Genomic DNA, 22,526 nt, shown 5'->3' with positions numbered 1-22,526 from the left:
GAAGTGTCCACATGTGTTCATACAGGGAGGCAGAAGTTTCTAGGAAGGCCATGGACCTATTGCAGAGATCACAATGCAGCTGGGAACATCAGCAATGGTTGCACGGTGCCATGTAAGAAGTTAGAGGAAGGCATATGAACTAGAATCATCTCTCGTGAGAAGAGGGTGAAGGAAAACACCTACTATAATAAAGTATTCATCTACAATAAATTATTTTCAATATGCAAGTTGATGTTTTTCACCACCATGGTAAAAAAAAGTAGCCCAAAACTAAGGTTAGGTTAGCCATTGCAAAAATAAAGTTACATCTTTTTGTGTGGATTCTTGAGACTAAAAATATTAAAGCTGCTCTAGTACCTTGCATTATGTCAAATCAGGAACAGATATAAGATATGCACAAATATGTGGCTGAATGCTTCTGACTAGATTTATACATCTATTTAGAGGGAAATAAGTGGTAATTATAGATAAAATTCAAGTGTTTCTGTTTCAATGAGGTTTTCTTTATTGGTAGTATCAACAATTAGTTTGATTATGGTGTGTGCATGTGTGTGTTTATGTACGTGTTTTCTAGGATGATACTATCCCTCAAAAAACAGATCAAAGTTCAGATTCACCTCAATCAAAAAAACATTCATATAGCTATTGTCTATTTTCCATCTTTTTTGTTGTTGTTGTTGTTGTTTTTTAGACACAGGGTCTTAGAGACAGGGTTGCCGAGGTAGACTGCAGTGGCACGAACGTAGTTCACTGTAGCTTCAGTCTCCTGGGATCAAGCAATCCTCCTGCCTTAGCCTCCCAAGCAGCTGGGACTACAGGCATGCACCACCACACCTGACTACTTTGTTTGATTTTTAGTAGAGAGAAAGTCCCACTACATTGCCCAGGCTGGTCTTTAACTCCTACATTGCCCAGGCTGTTCTTTAACTCCTGAGCTCAAATGATCCTCCCAGGTTGACCTCCCAAAGTACTGGGATTACAGGTATCACTGTGCCAGGTCAAATTGCTATTGTCACCTACAGTCACTATACTTTTAAGTGAATCTTGTCTTAATTCCCTCCTTCGTAAATTATTTGAAGGTACATACATGTTTAAAAATTTTGAGTTAATTTTAACAAATAAAATGTTATATAATTTGTCCTGGGGTTAGAGAGAAGAAAACAATGTGATAGCATATAAACTGAGAAGCAAATCAGATTTTTCTGCATGAAGATATAAATAAAATAATGCATATTACAACTTCAAGGCTAACTTCTACAATATTATTTATTGAGTTTCTTTTTTTAGGTTATTATAAACTGGGCCTTCAAGAAAATTAGCTGGCATTTAAGCTTAGTTAAAATAAATCAAGTATGCCTCAAGGACTTATTCTCCTCTAATAAATATAAGAAAGACAAAAACATACCCTTTCTTCACCCTGGCAAAATCAAAGGCCATCTGTCTGTAAGAAAAAGCCTTTTCATTCAAATATCTACTATAGCGCCTTATGAAGGTAGACATATCATAACCTGGGGGAGTGGAAAGAAGAAATAAAACTAATTAATAAAACACCTTCAACTGTGCTTTGCATACTACTATTTTTTTTAAACTCTCTAAATGGTGATAGTCCTAGGATAGGGTCAATAACTGTGTCAGACCCCATTTAAAATCCTGCTTGTAGGCAAAAAACTTTTGACATGAGGCATTCCAGGATGATTCAATTACTTATTCCACCATTCCAGTACATAATATGTTTTTAAATTTTCCTTGAATTTTTGTTCATCTTTCAAATAATAGCCAGTTTCAGACTTAATTCATGCAGCCATCTGATAATGTTCCATTTGCTTGATGTGCTTTCTTTACACATAACAGATAAACAGTGAATATGATCAATGAGCAAATGAATGCAGTTCAAACCCTATTAATCCACACAAAAAATTTATTTAAGACTGGAATCACTTTTTTTAATTGAGAAGGCATCATTTATTTCATTGTCTCCTGTACCTTCATAAAAAACAACTGTGGGTCTAGCACACCCACTGTTACTTTTTAAGGTAAACATGTGGTAAAAATCCCCAAAATAAACTTAATATATATTTTATATGCTGAGTTGTCTATAATTAAATATTTTAAAGCTATATTTAAATGTAATTATTTTTACATTCTTAAATATTCAATGAAGCTATCAGTTGCAATGATTTTGGATTAATAGTCTCACTTCAAAAATCAAAGCATTGGCAAAAGATTATAAAATACAAATATTCTCACCATGGGATCCACTTTTGTCCAAAAAATTGCTGAGATTGAACAGTGTATTTCTGGAAGCCAAATACTGAATAAATCTCTGAAAAACAAAAATTAGAATTAAATATACATATGCTTAAATCATACCTTTAAATAATTTCTGATACTAAAGGGATTTTTTTTTTGACAAATTCTCATTGTGATCTCTTTTGCTCAGTTATAAAGTTTCCTAGAATGCTGAATGTCTCTGAGAGGAAAAAAAGCTTTGTGAATTAGAATTAAATTGTATGATCTTTCATTTCTGCACATAATGGAAATACTACAATTTATTAGGATTCAGTAGACATCCTACATAAAATTGGTAATTTTAATTTTATCAGTGTTTTCCAAAATAAACATCTTATGAATGCAATTTTCACTCAAAGATTCAAAGGAATCTTTCCTATGGGAAAAATAATTCTATTGTTCTTTCTTCTAACATTTTTGCTTAAAAATAGGTTTACATGGTATATCCATTTCTTGAACCTATAATTTTAATACAGGCATATCTCACTTTATTGAGCTTTATTTTTATTGCACTTTTTGCAAATTGAAGATTTGTGGCAACCCAGGGATAAGCCAGTCTATCAGTGCTCACTTTGTGTCACATTTTGTCACAATATTTCAAACTTTTTCTTTATTATTATATCTGTTTTGGTGATCTGTCATCAGTGATCTTTGGTGTTACTAATGTAATTGTTTTGAGGTGCCACGAACTGTGCCCATAAATAATGGCAAACTTAATCAGTAAATGTTGCGTATGTTCTGACTGCACCACCGCTGGTTGTTTCCCTGACTTTCTCCCTCTCCTCAGGCCTCCTTATTCCCTGAGACACAACAATATTGAAATTAAGCCAACTAATAACCCTACAATGATCTCTAGATATTCAAGTGAAAGGAAGAGTCACACTCTCACTTTAAGTCAAGAACTAGAAGTGATTAAGCTTAGTGAGCGTGGCATGTCGAAAGCTGAGAAAGGCCAAAAGCTAGCTCTCCTATGCCAGTTAGTCAAGTTGTAAATATAAAGGAGAAGTCTTGAAGAAAATTAAAAGTGCTACTTTAGTGGACAAATGATAAGAAAGTGAAATAGCTTTCTTGTTGATATGGAGAATGTTTGAGTGGTCTGGATAAAAGATCAAACCAGCTACAACATTCCCTTAAGCCAAAGCTTAATTCAGAGCAAGGCCCCAACTTTTTTTCAATTCTAGGAAGGCTGAGAAAGGTGAAGAAACTGCAGAATAAAAGTTAGATGCTAGCAGAGGTTAGTTCATGAGGTTTAAGCAAATAAGTCATCTCCACAATATAAAAGTACAAGGTGAAGCAGGAAGTGCTAATGAAGAAGCTGCAGCAAGTTATCCAGATCTAGCTGACATAATTTATGAAGGTGGCTACACGAAACAGATTTTCAATGTAGGCAAAGTAGCCTTCTATTGGAAGAAGATGCCATCTAGAACTTTCTTATCTAGAAAGGAGAATATAGTACCTGACTTCAAAACTTCAAAAGACAGCCTGACTCTCTTGTTAGGGGCTAATGCAGCTGATGACATGAAGTGGAGGTCAATGCTGATTTACCATTCTGAAAATCTAGGGCCCTTAAGAATTACACTAAACCTACTCTGCCCGTGCTCTATAAATGGAACAACAAAGCCTGGATGACAGCACATCTGTTTACAGAACGGTTTACTGAATATTCGAAGCCCACTGTTGAGACTTACTGCTCAGAAAAAAAAGATTCCTTTCAAAATATTACTGCTCATTGACATGCACCTTGTCACCACAAGAGCTCTGATGGAGATGTACAGAGAAATGCATGTTGTTTTCATGACTGCTAACACAACGCTCATTGTGCAGCCCATGGATCAAGGAGTAATTTTTACTTTCAAGTCTTGTTATTTAAGAAATACCTTTTGTAAGGCTATAGCTACTATAGATAGTGATTCCTCTGATGGATGTGAGCAAAGTAAATTGAAAACCTTCTAGAAATGATTCACCATTCTAGATGCCATTAAAACATTTGTGATTCATGGGAGGACATACAGATACCAACATTAGCAGGAATCCGGAAGAAGAGCATTTCAGCCCCTATGGATGACTTTGAGGGATTCAAGACCAGTAGAGGAAGTAACTGCAGATGTGTGGGAAAATAGCAAGATAACTAGAATTAGACATAGAGCCTGAAGATGAGATTGAATTGCTATAATCTCTGATAAAACTTGAATGGATGAGGAGTTGTTTCTTATGGATGAGAAAGAAAGTGGTTTCTTGAGATAAAATCTTCTCCCGGTAAAGATACTGTGAACATTGCTGAAATAACAACAAAGGGTATAGAAATTACATAAACAGCTGATAAAGCAGTAGCAAGGTTTGAGAGATTAACTCCAATTTTGAAAGAAGTTCTGCTGTAGATAAAATGCTATCAAAGAGCATTGAATGCTACAGAGAAATCTTTTGTAAAAGGAAGAGTCAATTGATGTGGCAAACTTTACTGTTGTCTTATTTTAAGAAATTTCTGCAGCTACTTCAACCTTCAGCAACCATCATCCTAATCAGTCAGCAGCCATCAACATCAGGGCAAGACCTTCTAGCAGCAAAGATTACAACTCACTGAAGGCTCAGATGATCATTTGATAATCATTTTTTCAGCAATAAAGGATTTCAAAATTAAGATATGTACTTTTTTAGACATAATACTATTGTACACTTAAATAGAGTACAGTATAAGTGTAAATGTAACTTTTACATGCACTGGGAAACCAAAACATTTGTGTGACTCACTTTATTGCAATATAAGGTTTTTTTTGCAGTGGTCTGGAATCAAACCCGCAATATCTCTGAGGTATACCTATACCTCATATCGCTAAGACAACGTCTAGCTTAAAGTTTATTTTTTGTTAAATAACTAAGGAGAAGATTAAACTTGTATTCTAGATGATCTGGAACTGTGTATTTCCTTTTCTTTTTCTCCAAATTAGTGAAAATTCAAAGAGCCTTAAATCATCACCATACTCTTCCTAAAAGCCTCCTTCCTTCATCAAAAAAAAGAGAAAAGTTTACTTAGTTTACCTCATTTCCATGCACCATGAGATGATGTGTTGTCACTAAAGCCTTAAACACAACCACCCAGCTACTGTTTGTTGCCCGCTCAAAGAGAGTGTCGGCCATCTGAGGAATATTAACATTGGTCTCGTTGGTAGCCTGGATCAAATCTATGAAAACAGAAGATATTAATCAATGATATTAACAATTACATACAAAAATTCATTTCAAACTTGGAACATATAAACCTGTTTACTAAAATATGACCTCAAAAGTACTTTGATAACAGCTGATAACAAAATTTAAAAAAATTAAACTGTAATATTTTACCCATAGACATGTACATATATTATTTACCCAATATATTTATTTATTCTCGAGTATATTTTGCTCCTTAATTTTATTCTGCACTCTCTTCTGAATTTACCTGTTTGCTGGTACTTATGCCATTTTTAAAATTATAAACTCCAGGAAGGCTAAGCCTCATATATTTAATCTTCTTTGTTACTGCTATAAGCACAATGTCTCAAATGTGGGCATTTATTCGATATGCCATTTGAAGGCAATAACATAAATGTACTTTTCAAACTTAATAGCTAAAAGTATATCTCATTTGGATTTGAACTTTGAAAGGTGCTAGTAAATACACTTTTCACATGAGTGGCAGAATGAGGTCAAATATTAAAGAGAAAAGAATTCTATACACATGTAAGCTTTCGTAGAACATGCATACATTAAATTACTATAATTTGACCTGAGTTTATAAGAGAGTAAAACTTTATAATATATTCACTGTTCACATCTACATTTTATTAGTATGAGTCCAGGTGTATTTTCTTTTTTTTTTTTTTTTTTTTTTTTTTGAGACAAAGTCTCACTCTGTCACCCAGACTGGGGTGCAGTGGCGCAATCTCTGCTCACTGCAAGCTCTGCCTCCTGGGTTCATGCCATTCTCCTGCCTCAACCTTCTGAGTACCTGGGACTACAGGTGCCCACCACCACGCCCAGCTAATTTTTTGTATCTTTAGTAGAGACAGGGTTTCACTGTGTTAGCCAGGATGGTCTTGATCTTCTGACCTCACGATCTGCCCGCCTCGGCCTCCCAAAGCGCTGGAATTACAGGCATGAGCCACCGGTGTACAGGTGTATTTTTTTTTTAATTATCTACTGGCCAACAGGGAGTGCCCAGCATTCAGAAAAGCAGTTAATGCTGTCAAAGAGTTAGCTGGGACAACCAAAGATCATGTGCTAAGCAACAGAAGCTAAGCTACAGCCAGACAGTACAGACTTAAGTACTTTCAACAGTACAGGATGACCTCTTCAAGACAGCAGACACTGAATGACTTCTGTTACAGTCCACACTTATCTTGCAGAGACCTGCATGTGATACCCATTTCCTAGGCAATCCCATGCAACAAACATGCACTTGCAACAAAAATGCACATGTATTCTTCTTACTCCAAATCCACACTTGCTAATCATTAAACTATACATTTTATGTATTGCATTTCTCTTCAAAATAAATGTTTTTAAAAATTGATATTCCATCACTGAAAAATATCTATAAACTCCTTAGACTAAAGGATATCAATAATTGTTCTGAATTACAAGTGGATCAAGGCAGGCTTATTTCTTTTTTTTTTTTTTTTTTTTTTTTGAGACTGAGTCTCCCTCTGTCGCCCAGGCTGGAGTGCAGTGGCCGGATCTCAGCTCACTGCAAGCTCCGCCTCCCGGGTTTATGCCATTCTCCTGCCTCAGCCTCCCGGGTAGCTGGGACTACAGGCGCCCGCCACCTCGCCCGGCTAGTTTTTTGTATTTTTTTAGTAGAGACGGAGTTTCACCGTATTAGCCAGGATAGTCTCGATCTCCTGACCTCGTGATCCGCCCGTCTCAGCCTCCCAAAGTTCTGGGATTACAGGCTTGAGCCACCGCGCCCGGCCTAGGCAGGCTTATTTCTTAATTTATACTGATTTTAAATTTTGTCATCATCCCCTTTCCATCAACACCCTTCTCTCAATATTTTCCTTTATTGAACTTTTCCTGATCCTTCAGGAAGTCTTTCCTGGTCCCTTTCAAATGCAGTCCCATGTGGCCTTCCTGTGCTTTAAAACTTGAGGCACTTTGTTCCTGCTGGGTGTTCAGAATAGATGTATATTTGTCATAACTTCTACCATGCCACAGCTCCTTAAAAGTGATAATGTCTGTTTCATGTACAGCACTTTGCAGAGCATTGTGTACAATATTTGTTGAGACAAAAGTATAAAAGACACACTTTAGCTAAAATAATCAAATGAGTTAACATTTGGAAGGTATAAATAACTCAGTGAACCAATATTTTCCAAGTGACTAGTGCATAACATTACAAAATAATGCATGAGTAAAAAAATCTATTCAAAGTATGATATAGACCAATGCATTTTAAGGTAGCAGAAAGTAAAAAAAAATTCACTGATACAGTTTCAGAGTCAATGTTGCAATTTAAACTTAAGAAACTACAACTTGGAGAATTGTAGTGTAGTATCAAAAGAATATTCACAATTTTCTGAAAAGGTTATTAAAATGGTTCTCATTTTTTCTAACTGAATATCTTTATGAGGCCAGGTTTTCTTCACACACTCTTAACTAAAATAATATTACCAAACAGATTGATTACAGAAACAGATATAAATGCTCATCTTTTATTGAGTAAGAAATCAAAAAGATTTATAAAAATGTAAAATGATAATACTCTTTTCACTTTTTTTAAAACAATCATTTCCCCTAAAAGTATTATTTGTATTAACATGTTTATATGTAACATGTTAACAGATTTATTATTGTCATTTAAAAGTGAATTTTAAAAAACTGTCCCAGTTGTAATTTTTAATATAGTAAATATCTCACCTACACAAAAGCTTTTTCAGTTCCTTAGTAATTTAAGAGTACAAAAGAGTCTTGAGACCAGTTTGAGAGCAACTATTCTTCATCTACAGATACTCCTTGACTTATTGTGGGTAACATCTTATACACTCACCGTGAGTTAAAAATATTATTAAGTTGAAAATGCACTTAACACACTGATCCTACTGGACATCATAGCTTAGCTTAGCCTACCTTAAATGTGCTCAGAACACTGACGTTAGCCTATAGTTGGGCAAAGTCATCAAACACAAAGCCTATTTTATAATAAAGTGTTGAATATGTCATGTAATTTATTGAATACTGTACTGAACATCAAAAACAAAATTGTTTCACACCATTGTAAAGTTGAAAAGTCAGAGGTCAAACCATCATAGGTCAAGGCCTTCTGTATACCTAGAAAGAGAATTGCTAGGTAGTAGGGTATGCACATATTTAACTTGAAAGTTTTTTTCCATAGTGATTGCTCCAAATGCTCTCATAAGTAGTTATTATATAAGTTTCTACTGCTCTACTCGCTCACCAAAAAGATAATTTTCATTTAAGAATTTAAAAAAGAAAATATAAACATACAGAAAAAAATTCTTAAAAATTGTGAGATCTAAATGCTATGTACAGGTCATGTATCAGTTTCTTAGAATTCTAAGTTTTATTTGAACTTGGGAAGATGTATCTGGTATCTTTTTGGTAGTTTATAAAACAGCTTTATTGAAGTATAGTTGACAATAGAATTGCACATATGTAAAGTGTACTATTTGATAAATTTTGACAAACCTATACATTCATAAAACTATCACCAAAAATAAGATAATTAACATACCCATCACCTCTAACAGTCTCCCCATATCCTTTAAAAATTCCTGTTTCTCTTCTCCTGATATTCCTTAGCAACCATCAATTTGCTTTCAGTCAATATAAATAAATTTGCATATTCTAAATTTTATGTGAAGGGAATAAAACTTTTTTCTTGAGAGGGAATGACTGGATTCTTTCAGTTAGCTAATTATTTTGAGATTTATCCATGTTATTGAATATATCAATAATTCATTCCTTTTTATTCTGAAGGTATATTCCATTATATGAACATACAAAAATTATTTATTCATTCACCTGTTGATGAACCTGTTGATGAATTAAAGGTGATTCCAAGGCTGCTATGAACATTTACATATATCTATTTATATGGACATATGCCTTCATTTCTCTTTGGTAATTTTCTACAAGTAGAATAGTTAAGTCATTTTTAAGTAAACATTTAATTTTAGGGAACTGCTTTCAGAAAGCTGTTTTTCAAACTACCAAAAATATTCCATATATATCTTCCCAAGTTAAAATATTTAATTTTAGGGAACGACTTTCTTGCCTGATGGCATTTCTACCATGTTACATTACCACCAGCAGTGTATGAGCATTCTAGTTGCTCTACGTCCCTGGCAAGACTTTATATGGTCTTTTTTTTTTTTTTTTTTTTTTTTTTTTTTCTATTCTATTCTAACAGGTATGTTGTGGTATCTCTCGGTGGTTTTTCTTTGCATTTCCCTAATGACTATAATAGTGTTAAACATTTATGTCATGAGCTTTTCATTTGTTTGTTTGCCATTGGTATACATTCTTTTCCTATTTTTATTGAATTATTTTATTATTGAGTTATTCTGTATCAAGTCCTCTATCATATATGTGACTTGCAAATATTTCCTCTAAGTCTATGGCTTCTCTTTCCATTTTCTTAATGGTGTCTTTGAAAGAACAGAAATTTTAAATTATGATGAAGTCCTATTTATGGAGGCTTTCTTTTATGGACTATACTTTTGGAGTCATATCTAAGAAATCTTTGCTTAATCCAAGGTCACAAAGATTTTCCATGCTTCTTCTACACATTTTATAGTTTTAGGGTTGTACATACACTTAGGTCAATAATACATTGTTAGTTTTTATAAACGGTATGAGGTATGGATGTTTCATTTTTCTGCATATGGACATCAAATTGTTCCAAAGCCATTTGCTGAAAAAAAAAAAAACTATTCTTTCTCCACTGAATCGCCTTTGTGTATTTGTCAAAAATAAATGGACCACACATCTTTGAGTCTCTTTTAGGACTCTTTATTCTGTTCTGTTTACCTATCTGTCTGTCTGTATACCAATACCACACTATCTTGATTACTATAAATTTATCATAATTCATAAAATTAGGTAGTGTTAGCCCTCCAAGTTTATTATATTTTTTTCAAAATGGTTTTTGGCTCTTTTAGGTCCTTTGTGCTTCTGTATGACTTTTAGACTGAGCTTATCAACTTTAACAACAACAAAAAAGGCTTCTGGGATTTTGATTGGGAATATGTTGACTCTATAGATTAATTTGGGGTAAACTGGCATCTTAACAACATTGAGTTTTACAATCCATGTACATGGTCTATTTATTTTGGTCTTTAATTCCTCTTAGCAATGTTTTGTTCTTTGCAGTATATTAGTCTTACACATATTTTGCCAGATACATTCCTAATGTTTTATATTTCTTCAAGATACGGTGATATTTATTTTTCATTTCAATATCCAAATGTTCTTGCCAATATTGAGAAATATAATTGATTTCTGTATCTTGATCTTGTATTCTGAAACTCTGCTAAACTTGCTTATCAGTTCTTTTTGGTAGAGTCCATCATATTTTCTGCATGAATGATCATGTTATTTGTGAAAAATTCAGTTTTACTTTGTCTGGTATTCAATATACTGACAACATTTATTTAATATGCTTTTGTCCAGTGTTTTGGTTGTCTCAGGCATGAGTGAAAATAAAGACAATCTCACTCTGCTACTTGTTACCCCTTCTTGCCACAAAGTATCAGTCTCTCTTTTTGGTAGTTTGAAACAATTGAAATTAATCTCAGAAAATCTCCCTAAGGTGAGATATATCATAAACAAGAGAATGAAGGAAATAGGTATAAGTATAAAGACAACTTTAACTTTCAGGAGTTATAAATAATTGTTCACTAAAACAAGAAAATAGCAACAAATCTAAATAGTTCTCAAGTTTGTGGTCACCTACTTCTTTTCCCACTACTATATGAGATTGTCAATCACTTAAATCCTAGGAAAACATAGCTCTTTATGACAGGGCCCTTGTTATCTGTTGCTTGGACTGCTCTACAAACTCTTCTCTGAGTCATCTCTAGCACAACTAGTACATTTGTGAAAAATTAACTACCCATGTGTGCCCTTCTGATCATAGCTGTCACCTGCTCAAACCCCCCCTGGGGCCTCCTGCTCTCCATTTAATAAAATATAAATACCTGAAGTATATACTTTATGCCTTATATTTTGAATGTACAGCCTCTCATTAGAAGACTCAGCTACCTTACTAAACTTTTCTCTGCTACAAATTGTGCCAGCAAAATTATTATGATACCTTTACATTCTATTCTCATTGCCCAGAACGTCTCTGCCTTCACACTATTGAGAGCTCATCTCTCAAGATCAATCTCAAATACTATATTCTCCATGAAGTGTTTTCTAATATTCTCTTCAAATAGAAGAGAGACTTTGATTTTCTCTTCCCTGCAAGTAAGGCAAAGGACACTGGACTGGGGGCAAGAGGCCTAGTTTACAATCTCACTCTGCAACTTACGGACAAGTTAATTTGACCACTCTGCAGCTCCATTTTTTTGCACCTAGAAATAAGGATAATATTAACTATTTTACGATTTGTGGTAATTATCACCCTATATGACTCTACGGTAGTCCTTTTTACACAGAATTATCATTATTAGTCTATGTAGGTCTCTCCCTGACTGAAGCTCAAGGTCTAACAGGTAATAAGGGGGCCATATCTGTATCTATGGATTCCTAGTACCTACCACAGGTCTTCACGTATAAAAGACACTTAATAAATTAAAGATGGCCATAACTGGCTTGTCATATGTCTGAATCTAAAATACTTTCATAATAAAACTAATAGTAGATATTACAGGCCAATTCTTTCAATAACTCTTACTAGACATAATTGAATCAACAAATTAGAAAGGGTTACTTTCTGTTTCATTGTTATGTATACTTTTATCAGCAGCCTAATTTAGGAAAGTATCCTCTATTCCATTTTAAAATCTCTCCCTAAGTTTAATTATATGACTCTGTAAAACCCCACTAGTACAGCAGTTTTCCTTTGCACAAATGTCAGAAAGGGATATAAAAATTGTTCATTCTTTTTTTTTTTTTTTTTTTTTTTTGGAGACGGAGTTTTGCAATGTTGCCCAGGCTGGAGTGCAGTGGCTTCATCTCGGCTCACTGCAAGCTCCGCCTCCCGGGTTCACGCCATTCTCCTGCCTCAGCCTCCCGAGTAGCTGTCACTACAGGCGCCCGCCACCATGCCCGGCTAATTATTTTTTTGTATTTTTAGTAGAGACGGGGTTTCACCGTGTTACCCACAATGGTCTCAATCTCCTGACCTCATGATCCACCCACCTCGGCCTCCCAAAGTGCTGGGATTACAGGCATGAGCCACCGTGGCGGTCTATTCTTTTATTTTATAATCATCATGTAAACTTGAGCTTCCACAAAGAGAAATGAGAAACTACAGACCACATTCCAAGGTCACACTAAAATACAATTTTAAAATATTCCTTTCACATAATAATAGCTCAGAATATTTGCCACATGGACAAACATATATATATATGTGCAAGATTATTCATTATAATTCTTTTAAATTTACATCTCGTTCCTTCCTTCTTCCCTTTCTGTTATGGACTGAATATTTGTGTCCCCTCAACCAAATTCATATGTTGAAATCTACCCCCAATGTAATGGTATGAGGAGAGGAAGACTGTGGGAGATGATTATGTCATGAGAGTAGAGGCCTCATGAATGGGATTAGTATCTTATAAGAGAGTCCCCAGAGAGCATACTAATTCTTTCCACCATGTAAGGGCACAACGAGAAGTCAGCAGTGTATAGTACAGAAGAGAACCCTCACCAAAACCTGACTATGCTGGACTTCCCATCTCCAGAACTGTGAAAACCAAATTTCTGTTGTTTATAAGCATCTAGTCTATGATGTTTTGGTAGCCCCTGCAAACTAATATCCATTGTATCTCCCTCCTTTCCTTGATCCCTCCCTTCTAGTTAACAACAATCAAGGAGTTCAAACTTGCAAACATTTGTAAACAGAAAAAATTGTTGCTATCTGGTCGATAGGAAAAAGTGATACAGATGATTCAGACGTTTTTCTTCTTGGGTTCAGCACAAATGACAGACATTAACATTGCCTCACCAACAGCTATTTCCTTCCCTCTTCTTCTCTGCCAGCAGAATCCTGCCCCCATCCCTTCTCTGCCCATCAGAAAGGTCAAAATGCCAGACAGGTGCAATCCGGGCTTCCCATGTAGCTAGATATGTAAGCGGCAGTCTGCCGAGGTCACTTGGGAAAACTTTTTCTTTCATAATAAACAGAGGTGTCATTAATATAAGAAACAGAATGGAAACATGTCTCCTCTCCTTCAAGAATATAGTTGTGTATGCATGTGATGTCATGGCCATCTCAACAGGAGGACAGACTTCACCTATAAGTTGAAGATAGCAGATGGGAGTTATAGAAAGCACCTGGGTCTGAATGATTTTTTGTTTGTTTGTTTTATTTTGTTTTGTTTTCACTGCAAATCAAACCCTGGAAGTACTCTTACTGGGGACTTCTTGTTAAGAAAGATAGTAGGCCACGTGTGGTGGCTCACGCCTGTAATCCCAGCACTTTGGGAGGCCGAGGCGGGCCGATCACTTGAGGTCATGAGTTTGAAACCTGACTTCAGCCTGGCCAACATGGTGAAACCCTCTCTCTACTAAGAACACAAAAAAGTCAGCCAGGCATAGTGGTGGACACCTGTAATCCCAGCTACTTGGGAGGCTGAGGCAGGAGAATTGCTTGAACCAGGGAGGCAGAGGTTGCTGTGGGTGGAGATAGTGCCACTGCACTCCAGCCTGGGCAACAGAGACAGATTCCGTCTCAAAAAAAAAAGACAAATAATTTTAATTTTATTGTTTTGTCCTTAGTTGGGGTATTCTGTTACTTGCAACCAAATGCAAGCTAAGTGATAAAAGCTACAACAAAACACCAAAGAAAAGGAACCAGACCTATGGTCTCTCAAGTATCTTCCAGCTCTAACTTTCTCTGAGTATGTCACTGCTCCTCAAAATCACAAGGCTTGTTCAAAATTGTAGTAGTGTCTTCCTGTGGGATAAGAGCCCTTTGCCTAAGTTCAGTTACAGGTGAGTTGGTTACAGATACTTAATGGGTTATATTTTGGGATGGAGAAAGGGACTATCTTTTTCCCATGCGGAATGAAGACCTAATAATGTGAAACAATTTTATAAAATATAAATTCTGCATAGAGAAGTTCTGAGGTAACATGGTAAAGACAGGGAAATCATCAGAACAAGAATCTAAAGAGGATATTGGACATGTCAGGCACTTCCTAGGAGAAGGGAGGGTAAAGAGAGGTATTGGGTGAACTGTGCAAGTCTAGGCAAGACTGAGCTAGAGGGGCTCTCCATTGTCAAATGAAACAACCTAGTGAGGGTTTAGGTGGGAGGGATACCTGAAGGGGAGGTGCTGAGAACTGCATAAATGAGAATAAAGGAGGAGAAAACAAGAATAAGAAGTGATAACCTTTACTTGCTAACTGTAGATAATGGATGAATAGGGCAAGTAAGAAAAGAATAGACCCCTTCTAAGCTTATAGAGATAGATAAAGGGGAGCAGTTTATAAATATGCCTAATACGATAAATTTTATTTGTAGAATTTAACAACAGATATCCTTCCTCAAATAAATTCTTTAAATAGAAAGATAATGTGAGCTTTAAAATACATTATTTACTTTAGTTGATATAGCTGAATACTTGTATATTTATATTAACATGTAAACTTTAATGTAACATTATTTACTTCAGTTGATGTAGCTGAATAAGTAATTGTATTAACATGTGAACTTTAATGTAATCTGGTTTCTAAACTCTTTCAGTAACTTCTTTCATCTTGAAGAAAATATATATACTTTGTAATTTTTTTGTAGTCCTCTGTGGAAATATATGCTACAAAAATTCTCTTACACTATTTGTTCCCCAATAGGATTTTGGCTGATTCAAAATTAGGAAATGCAGCATATATCACAGTTATTGAGTTAAGGTTTTGGAGCCAGACGAGACCTAGTTCAATTACCTTATATTATTTAATAATGTGTGAACTTGAGCAAAGTTGCCTCTCTTAACCTCCATTTCTTTATTACCGTAAGGGAGATAATAATAGCACCTACCTGACAGCTGTTTCACTAAATTGGGTAATGCAAGCAAAGTATATAGCACAGAGCCTGATACACTTGAAGGAACACACACACGCACACACACACACACAACACACACACACACACACAAATTATAATTAGATTCACCCTTTGGCTGCCTATGTCAAAAAAGATTTGGCCATGGCAGGATGATTGCTTGAGGCCAGGAGCTCGAGACCAGACTGTGCAAAATGGATAGACATCATCATCTCTACAAAAAGTCCTAGCTGCTGGGAGGCTGAGGTGGGAAGATCACTTGAGCCCAGTAATTCAAGGTTACAATGAACTATGATTGCCTCACTGCACTCCAACTTTGGCAACAGAGTAAGACCTTGTCTCAAAAAAAAAAAAAAAAAAAAAAAAAGAATGTGGCATACTTTGTTGATTAATATATTAATTCATCAACACATTTTTATTTAGTGCCTACTATGCGCCAGGCACTGTTCTATCTATTATCTACATATAATAGCAGTGAACAAAACAGACAGTGTCTGCCTTCATGGAGCACACATTCTAATGAAGGAAACAGGCAGACAACCAGATATACAACGTTGAGCACAGACAATGTTATGAAAAATAAAAAAGTAAGAAGATAAATAGATAGAGGATACTGCTTCAGATAGGGTGATCAGAAAAGGTCTCCCCAAGGAAATGAAATTTGAAGTGGTCTAAATGTAGTGAGAAAGCCAGCGATTCAGTAATCTTGGGAAGGAACACTCCAGGCAGAGGAAAGCAGCAAAAGCAAAGGTCCTAAGGCAAGGGCATGCCTGACGGATTCAAGAAAGAACCAGAACGTCAGTGTGACTGGAGAACAGCAAGCAAGGGACAGAGTGGCAGACAGAAAACTGACCAGGTTCCAGACAACTCTGTGCATTATAGGTCACAGAAGGGACTTGATATTTCATTCAAAATGTAATGGGAAGCTGCTAGAGGGTTTTGGTCAGGGGAGTATTGTGACCCAAGTTTTATTTTGAAGAATTACTATTGTGGCTATATGGAGCAAAGACTGGGTGGGGAAAGGGGAGTCAGGGAGACAAATAAAAGAGGTTATTTTAATAGTTCAGGTGAGTGCTGATAATGAGCCTATATTAGTGTGGCAATGGGATAGAAGCGGGAAAACAAAAGGTAGGATTCTGGATATTCCAAAGGCAGAGCCAAGAGGAATAGCTGATAGATTTGATGTGGGGAGGAAGACATAAGACACCAAAGGAACAAAGAATGATAAGCTTGCAGCCCCTGAACAACTGGACAAAATACCTCTTGCACACTCTCTGGAAAAAGGAAAGAAAAGCACTCTAGGTGAGCTGTGCTTATATCTAGTTCATGTTTCTCTTTCCACCCACTTCCACCTACTTGTCACCCTCTTCCTTAACTTCATTCCCAACCACAAGAGACTCCATGCCTTGTGCAATGTTTGAGACACATCCAAAGGGATTTCTACTTTCTATGGAGCAGATAAGGGGGTGCCCTCAGAGTTATGTCAGTCATTTCAGAATCACTGGCAAGCTATACCCCAAAATGTTCTCAATGTAGGCCAGTCTGAGGTACAGGCATCAGCAACACTTCAGAATGAACAGTATAAATTACTGATTATGATTCTACTGACCAGTTGGAGTAGAGGAGATAATGACCATGAATGTAACACCATGAACTCACAGAGCTCCAAGAGCCAGCAAAATTTCCAACCACCTGCATGAGTCTGAAACTGGGGCCAAGCACCACTATTACTTCAGAAGGGGATGGTGGAGGGAAGCTGGCCATGTGCCAAATATTGTCAATCCCTAGGGTAGTAGAAAATTATTTAGACAAAAATGGGAAATTTATATTTTTGTCTTTTAGGGTTTGTGCATAGCTTGTTGTGTCATTAACAATGCGACTTTAAGCAAGTCATTCGGTTTCCTTATCCTACAGTTTTCTGTGAGGTAGAAATAATACATGCATGCCAGCTGAAATACTATATTGCTTTTATATTTTATCCTTTTTTGATTGTTTTCTTATAAATTATCATGGGATTCTCAAAAGAACTCTGTGCTTTAAGAATCAGAAATTTATAGGAATAGAACTTTAAAAGGATAAGTAAAAACACAGATCATTCTATAGCGGTGGAAGATGACCATTTGTAACACACTACTGAAACAGAAGATCTAGGTGTTCTGGGCAATCCACAAAGAATCTCAAGCCAGTTCTCTAAGCTGGCAGTAATTGCTGGAAGGATGGCCTTTGCTGACTTCGTTGCTAGGGAGATTTTAGAAGATACGAGCAGCTTGGGTTACTGATTTCCTGCTACTGCCACACAATGATCAATTACCACGTCTAGTCTTCAAGTATGTCAGGTAAATTAACACACGTCCTATTTACATGACAGCCTTGAGGTTTTTTTTTTCTTTTTCAAAGAACCTTGAACTAAAAATAAACTTCAGGAGTTTACATTCAAATTATCTGCAAAACAGTATTTTAGGTGTCTCTAGAGAAGAATTTACCATATTGGTAAACTTACCATCTCCCAACACTAATTGACCAGCCCTGAATGTCTTTTAAAAATATCTAACCCTCATGCTCTAACCACAACCCATCACTTCCTACTCTATCCTCAGAAAAGAATAGCTATTTTATCCTTAGTTAACTCCTTATATTCAACACTTCCTGGTAGAGTGCTCTGGAGCCATTAAAAAAAAAAAAAAAAAGGCAGTGTTTCATAAATGGGACTCAAACAGCAGACACAAGGCATCAGTTTTCTGTTCCAATCAAGCTGCCTACCCACACACGTGAAACTTATGTTTCCTAAAAATAAATAGTTCAGAAATGGCAACTGCTGCTGCGGGCATTTGGGACTTTTCTCCTTTGCTGTATCTGTATCTCTAAGATGTCTCCCAAATTCTTTTCTATTTTTCATTCCAAGGCTATCACAGGACTGGATCTAAGATGGCCCTCATCTTATTTCCTAGGAGGAATCATCCAATAACAATTCAAGTCTGTTTTCTCTCAGAAGTACCAAGGAATACAACTTTAGTTCTCAATACATAATTTCACTTTACTGCAGGATTTAAGTAAAAAGAAAGAAAGAATATCTAAGTGAAATGAAAAAAAAATACAGCTGGCCTTCTGTATCCACAGGGTCCACATCCTCAGATTCAACCATATTCAGATGGAAAATAATTGAAAAGAAAACCACCATACACACACACACACACACACACACACACACACACACACACAAATACAACAATAAATAAATACAAATAAAAACCCAATATGGGATAACAACTATTTACATAGCATTCCCATTGTGTTAGGTATTATAAGTAATCCAGGGATGACTTAAAGCATACAGGAGAATGTGCACAGGTTATATGCAAACACTACATTTTGTATCAGGCACTTGAGCTTCCACGGAATTTGGTATCCACAGGGAGTCCTGGAATCAATCCACCATAGATACTGAGGGATACCTGAATTTAAGCTTCCCCTCCATAAATATCCTTAATTCCTAGGGGAAAAAAAGAAAAGGGAAAACTAGTTTTTAAAAATACTGTTTTTTCACTTCTTTAAAAACACTGAGGAGAAGTTGCTGAGACTACATTTGCTGATAAGTAAATTGTCGGGAGAAATGAAGACTGTTCAGAAATTTAGAAATAAAAGTTGATAGCAGCAGAAAGGCAAACCTTTCAGTAGGTCAACCCCTGAAGCCCCAGGCCCTATCTCTTCTTTTTCTATGAGGCCCTGCACAGCTGAGATCCTTGACCAGGCCAACCCGTTCCATTCTCTTCTATCCAACAGGTAGAAAAATGAATCAAGTTCCTAGTTCCACCATAGTTTGGAGTCAAGAGGAAAGATCTTTCTGACACCTCCAAATAGAACTTTATGTTTTTAATCCTTAAAACACTGTAACAATGATTAGTTTCTTCAAGTAGTTCAGCCCTAGGCTTCAATGCACTTCAGGCTTGGTGAGCTACCTGGAGAACTTAAATATTAATCAGAATATAGTTCTAGAATAAAGTGATTTCTAAGATTTAAAAAACTTCAGTGTTCACAATCAGCAACACAAAATTATATACTACTCATGTCCACTTACATTTTTTTTTCAAAAAGTTAAGCTAAATCAAAATACAGCTGTCTTTCCCATAGCACAGATAATGCTTCATATACTCAATTATTAACAGCTCTTTATAAGGACACCTCTTAACATATCTTTATAGCTCTCAGAGCTAAGAGCAACTCAGTCAAATATATTTACAGAACTTTCTGGGTCACCCAGGTAATTTATGCCAAATAAAAGGCTAGACCTCTCTCTATCAAGTTTAAAAATTCAGGATTAAAGAGTTTATCATATTACTTTCCCCTCCCCACCATTCATACCTATACCACTATTCATACCCGAAAATGTACCCACCTTAGTAACCATAGTAGTAGACACATCAACTACTCAATTCAAAAGGAATAAGTAAAGTTTTAAATGTTTACTTTCTGTATAGCAATGTCCCTCTTATCCTATTCTATAATCTCTGTTCTTGTTTTCATTTCCCTTCATTAAAGCAGTAGAAAAAATTTGGCACTGTCACATTCCATCAGAAACTCACTCTCTGATGACTCAACTCTTTTTTAAAACTATCCAAGTCTAAGTTCTCTAAGCATGTTCACCAGACAGGCATTTTCACAACTGTAGGATATTTAGGCAATCCATTTTATTCTATTATATCTTCTCCAAACTTAATTCTTTTTAGTTCTGCCCTCCTGTTTATAAACTTTTCATACCACTAAAAAGGATTATATACAAGTTTGCAGGCATTTTCTTGAGTTCTCTAGTGCTCAGTCTAGAACAAGTTTCTTAGCTTTGGCACTACTGATATTTTGGGCCAGAAAATTCTTCATTATGAGGGCCTGTCTTGTGTATTGAGGATGTTTAGCAGCATCCCTAACCTCCACCCACAATATGCCAGTAGAATCCTCCTTCCCTCCAAGACAACCAACAGCATGTCCAGACTTTGTAGCCTGTTGAGAACTGTTTGCTTAGAGTAAGAATTTGGAAATCTCAAGGATTGAAGTTGAGCTGCAGTAGGACCCCGGGGAAGCTGTTCCAGCTTGTGACCAACACTTATCTAGTTTTAGTTGTGGCCAAATGACCATGCTGCCTGAGTAACAGTCTGTAAGAACCTAATATGTGTGCATGCTGCTTATAACCAAAAAATGATTTACAGAAAAGGGACTCTCACACATAATCAAGCATAGCAGTCCCTAGCTTTTGAAGGGGTTATGATCCAAAAGTATATTTTAGAATCACTAGGTTGAATTATATGAAATTACCATTTTTGTCAGTCAAAAATGGTTAACACCATCAGCAATTTTATATAATTCAACCTAATAATTTCTGAAGCAATTATAGGTTCCCACAAAATCCTATCAAACTATTCTATCCTGGCTGTTTTCTTTTCTCCTGAGGTCCCCAGATAGCATTGACCTAAACTTTGATTTTCACCAGGAGCAGTCACTGGCTCTGAGGAGGTTTTCTATCCCTCTAGGCCCTGTGGAACAACACACACAACCTTAGAGCTTTTGGAAAGCCCTGCTGTCCAAAGAGAGAGATGCCTATTTCCTACATTTCTCTTCAACTCTTTTCCCTCATCTGTTTAGATAATCAAGATAAAGACCAGTGGTACATATACAAAAATCCACAGAAGATTCATCTATAGTTTACAACATGACAACTATTACTAGCCACCTCAGGAAAAAAAAAAGTTAGAAAAAATCAAGGGAAAAACAAGCAAGAAAAAGAAAAGAACTGCATTTACTGGAGGTAGAGAATACTATAAAATATAGGTAACTGAAGGGATGTATACTTTGAGCAGCAGTGCTCCATGAGAGCAAGGGTTGAGAGAGAAAGAGAGATGAGAGGGGTATTTGTCAATCAATAATCAACTCTGAACATAATAAGCTGTACAAAAGATGATCAATCCTGGTCTACCATTCCCCCAAGTGTTCTAGAATGACAAATGGTGGCAGAAATCCTGGACTGAAAAACACTGTAAACTCCATATGATTTTAAATTTGAAACTATGGGTCACAGAGCTCCCATGATCAAGTAACAGAATGGGGAACAATAAGCACACAGCAATGTTTCTTTAAGTTACAGGTTAATGAAAGCTTCCTTTAATTCTCCTGATACCCTCTGGACTTCGCTTCCATTTGGTGACATGATGGTCCACTGTTTTCTCTCCTCAATCCTGGAGAAAAAAGAGTCCTTCCTCCTTCCTCCTTCCTAAGGCCATACCATATTCTGGGCTCTCATTCCTGCAGCAGGCTTTCTTCTGCCTACTCTGTCATTATTCTTTAATTCCTTTTTTTTTTTTTTCCTTGAAACAGGATCTCGCTCTGTTGTGCAAGCTAGAGTGCAGTGGCACAATCATGGCTCACTGAAGCCTCAACCTCCTGGGCTCAAGAGATCCTCCTACCTCAGCTTCCAATTGAGTAGCTGGGACGACAGACACATGCTACCACACCCAGTTAATTTTTGTGTTTTTGTTTGTTTGTAGAGACGGAGGTTCGCCATGTTGCCCAGGCTGATCTTGAACTCCTGGGCTCAAGCAATCTGCCCACCTCAGCCTCCCAAAGTGCTGGGATTATAGGCTTGAGCCACTGCACCTGGCCTATTTCTTTATTTCTTTCTTCTTTCTATTATATCCTCTCCCCTATATCTTCTAAGCACATCCTTAGCCATTCTTCTTCTTCTTTTGTTTTTTTTTTTTTTGTTTTTTTTTTTTTTTTTTTTTAGGAAAATGAAACATAAGATCCCTCTCTCATGCCTGTACTATACTCTAGATTCCCTAATCTCACACTTTCTCTTTGTCTCCATTTCTTCACTTAAGACTCGGGACCTCATTATAACCAGCTAGCCTCTAGAAGCCTCTACCATATGACCATCATCCCCATCATGCTTCCTAAACTGCTCCCAGGTCAGCTGTGTCCTCTAAAATGCCAAAACCAATGGGCATTCTCATTTCCACCCTATTCTG

At 36.3% G+C, this 22,526-nt stretch overlaps 1 protein-coding gene across 15 annotated transcripts in view; it reads right to left on the bottom strand.

Moving 5' to 3' along the window:
• The window catches only part of SNAP91 (synaptosome associated protein 91), a 165,926-nt gene that overhangs the window by 116,683 nt on the left and 26,717 nt on the right, over nucleotides 1-22,526 (bottom strand). For all 15 annotated transcript variants that reach the window (XM_045391174.1, XM_045391182.1, XM_005552456.3 and 12 more), the window contains exons 3-5: nucleotides 5,326-5,468; nucleotides 2,248-2,323; nucleotides 1,406-1,508 (exon numbers count right to left, since the gene is read on the bottom strand). In XM_045391174.1, the coding sequence (XP_045247109.1) occupies nucleotides 1,406-1,508; nucleotides 2,248-2,323; nucleotides 5,326-5,468 (322 nt within the window). The remainder of the gene's footprint in view (nucleotides 1-1,405; nucleotides 1,509-2,247; nucleotides 2,324-5,325; nucleotides 5,469-22,526) is intronic.

The sequence above is a fragment of the Macaca fascicularis genome, chromosome 4 (assembly GCF_037993035.2).
Source record: "Macaca fascicularis isolate 582-1 chromosome 4, T2T-MFA8v1.1".
Lineage (NCBI taxonomy): Eukaryota > Metazoa > Chordata > Mammalia > Primates > Cercopithecidae > Macaca > Macaca fascicularis.
The sequence above is the reverse complement of the archived record's forward strand: the minus strand, read 5'-3'. Positions and strand labels throughout refer to the sequence as shown.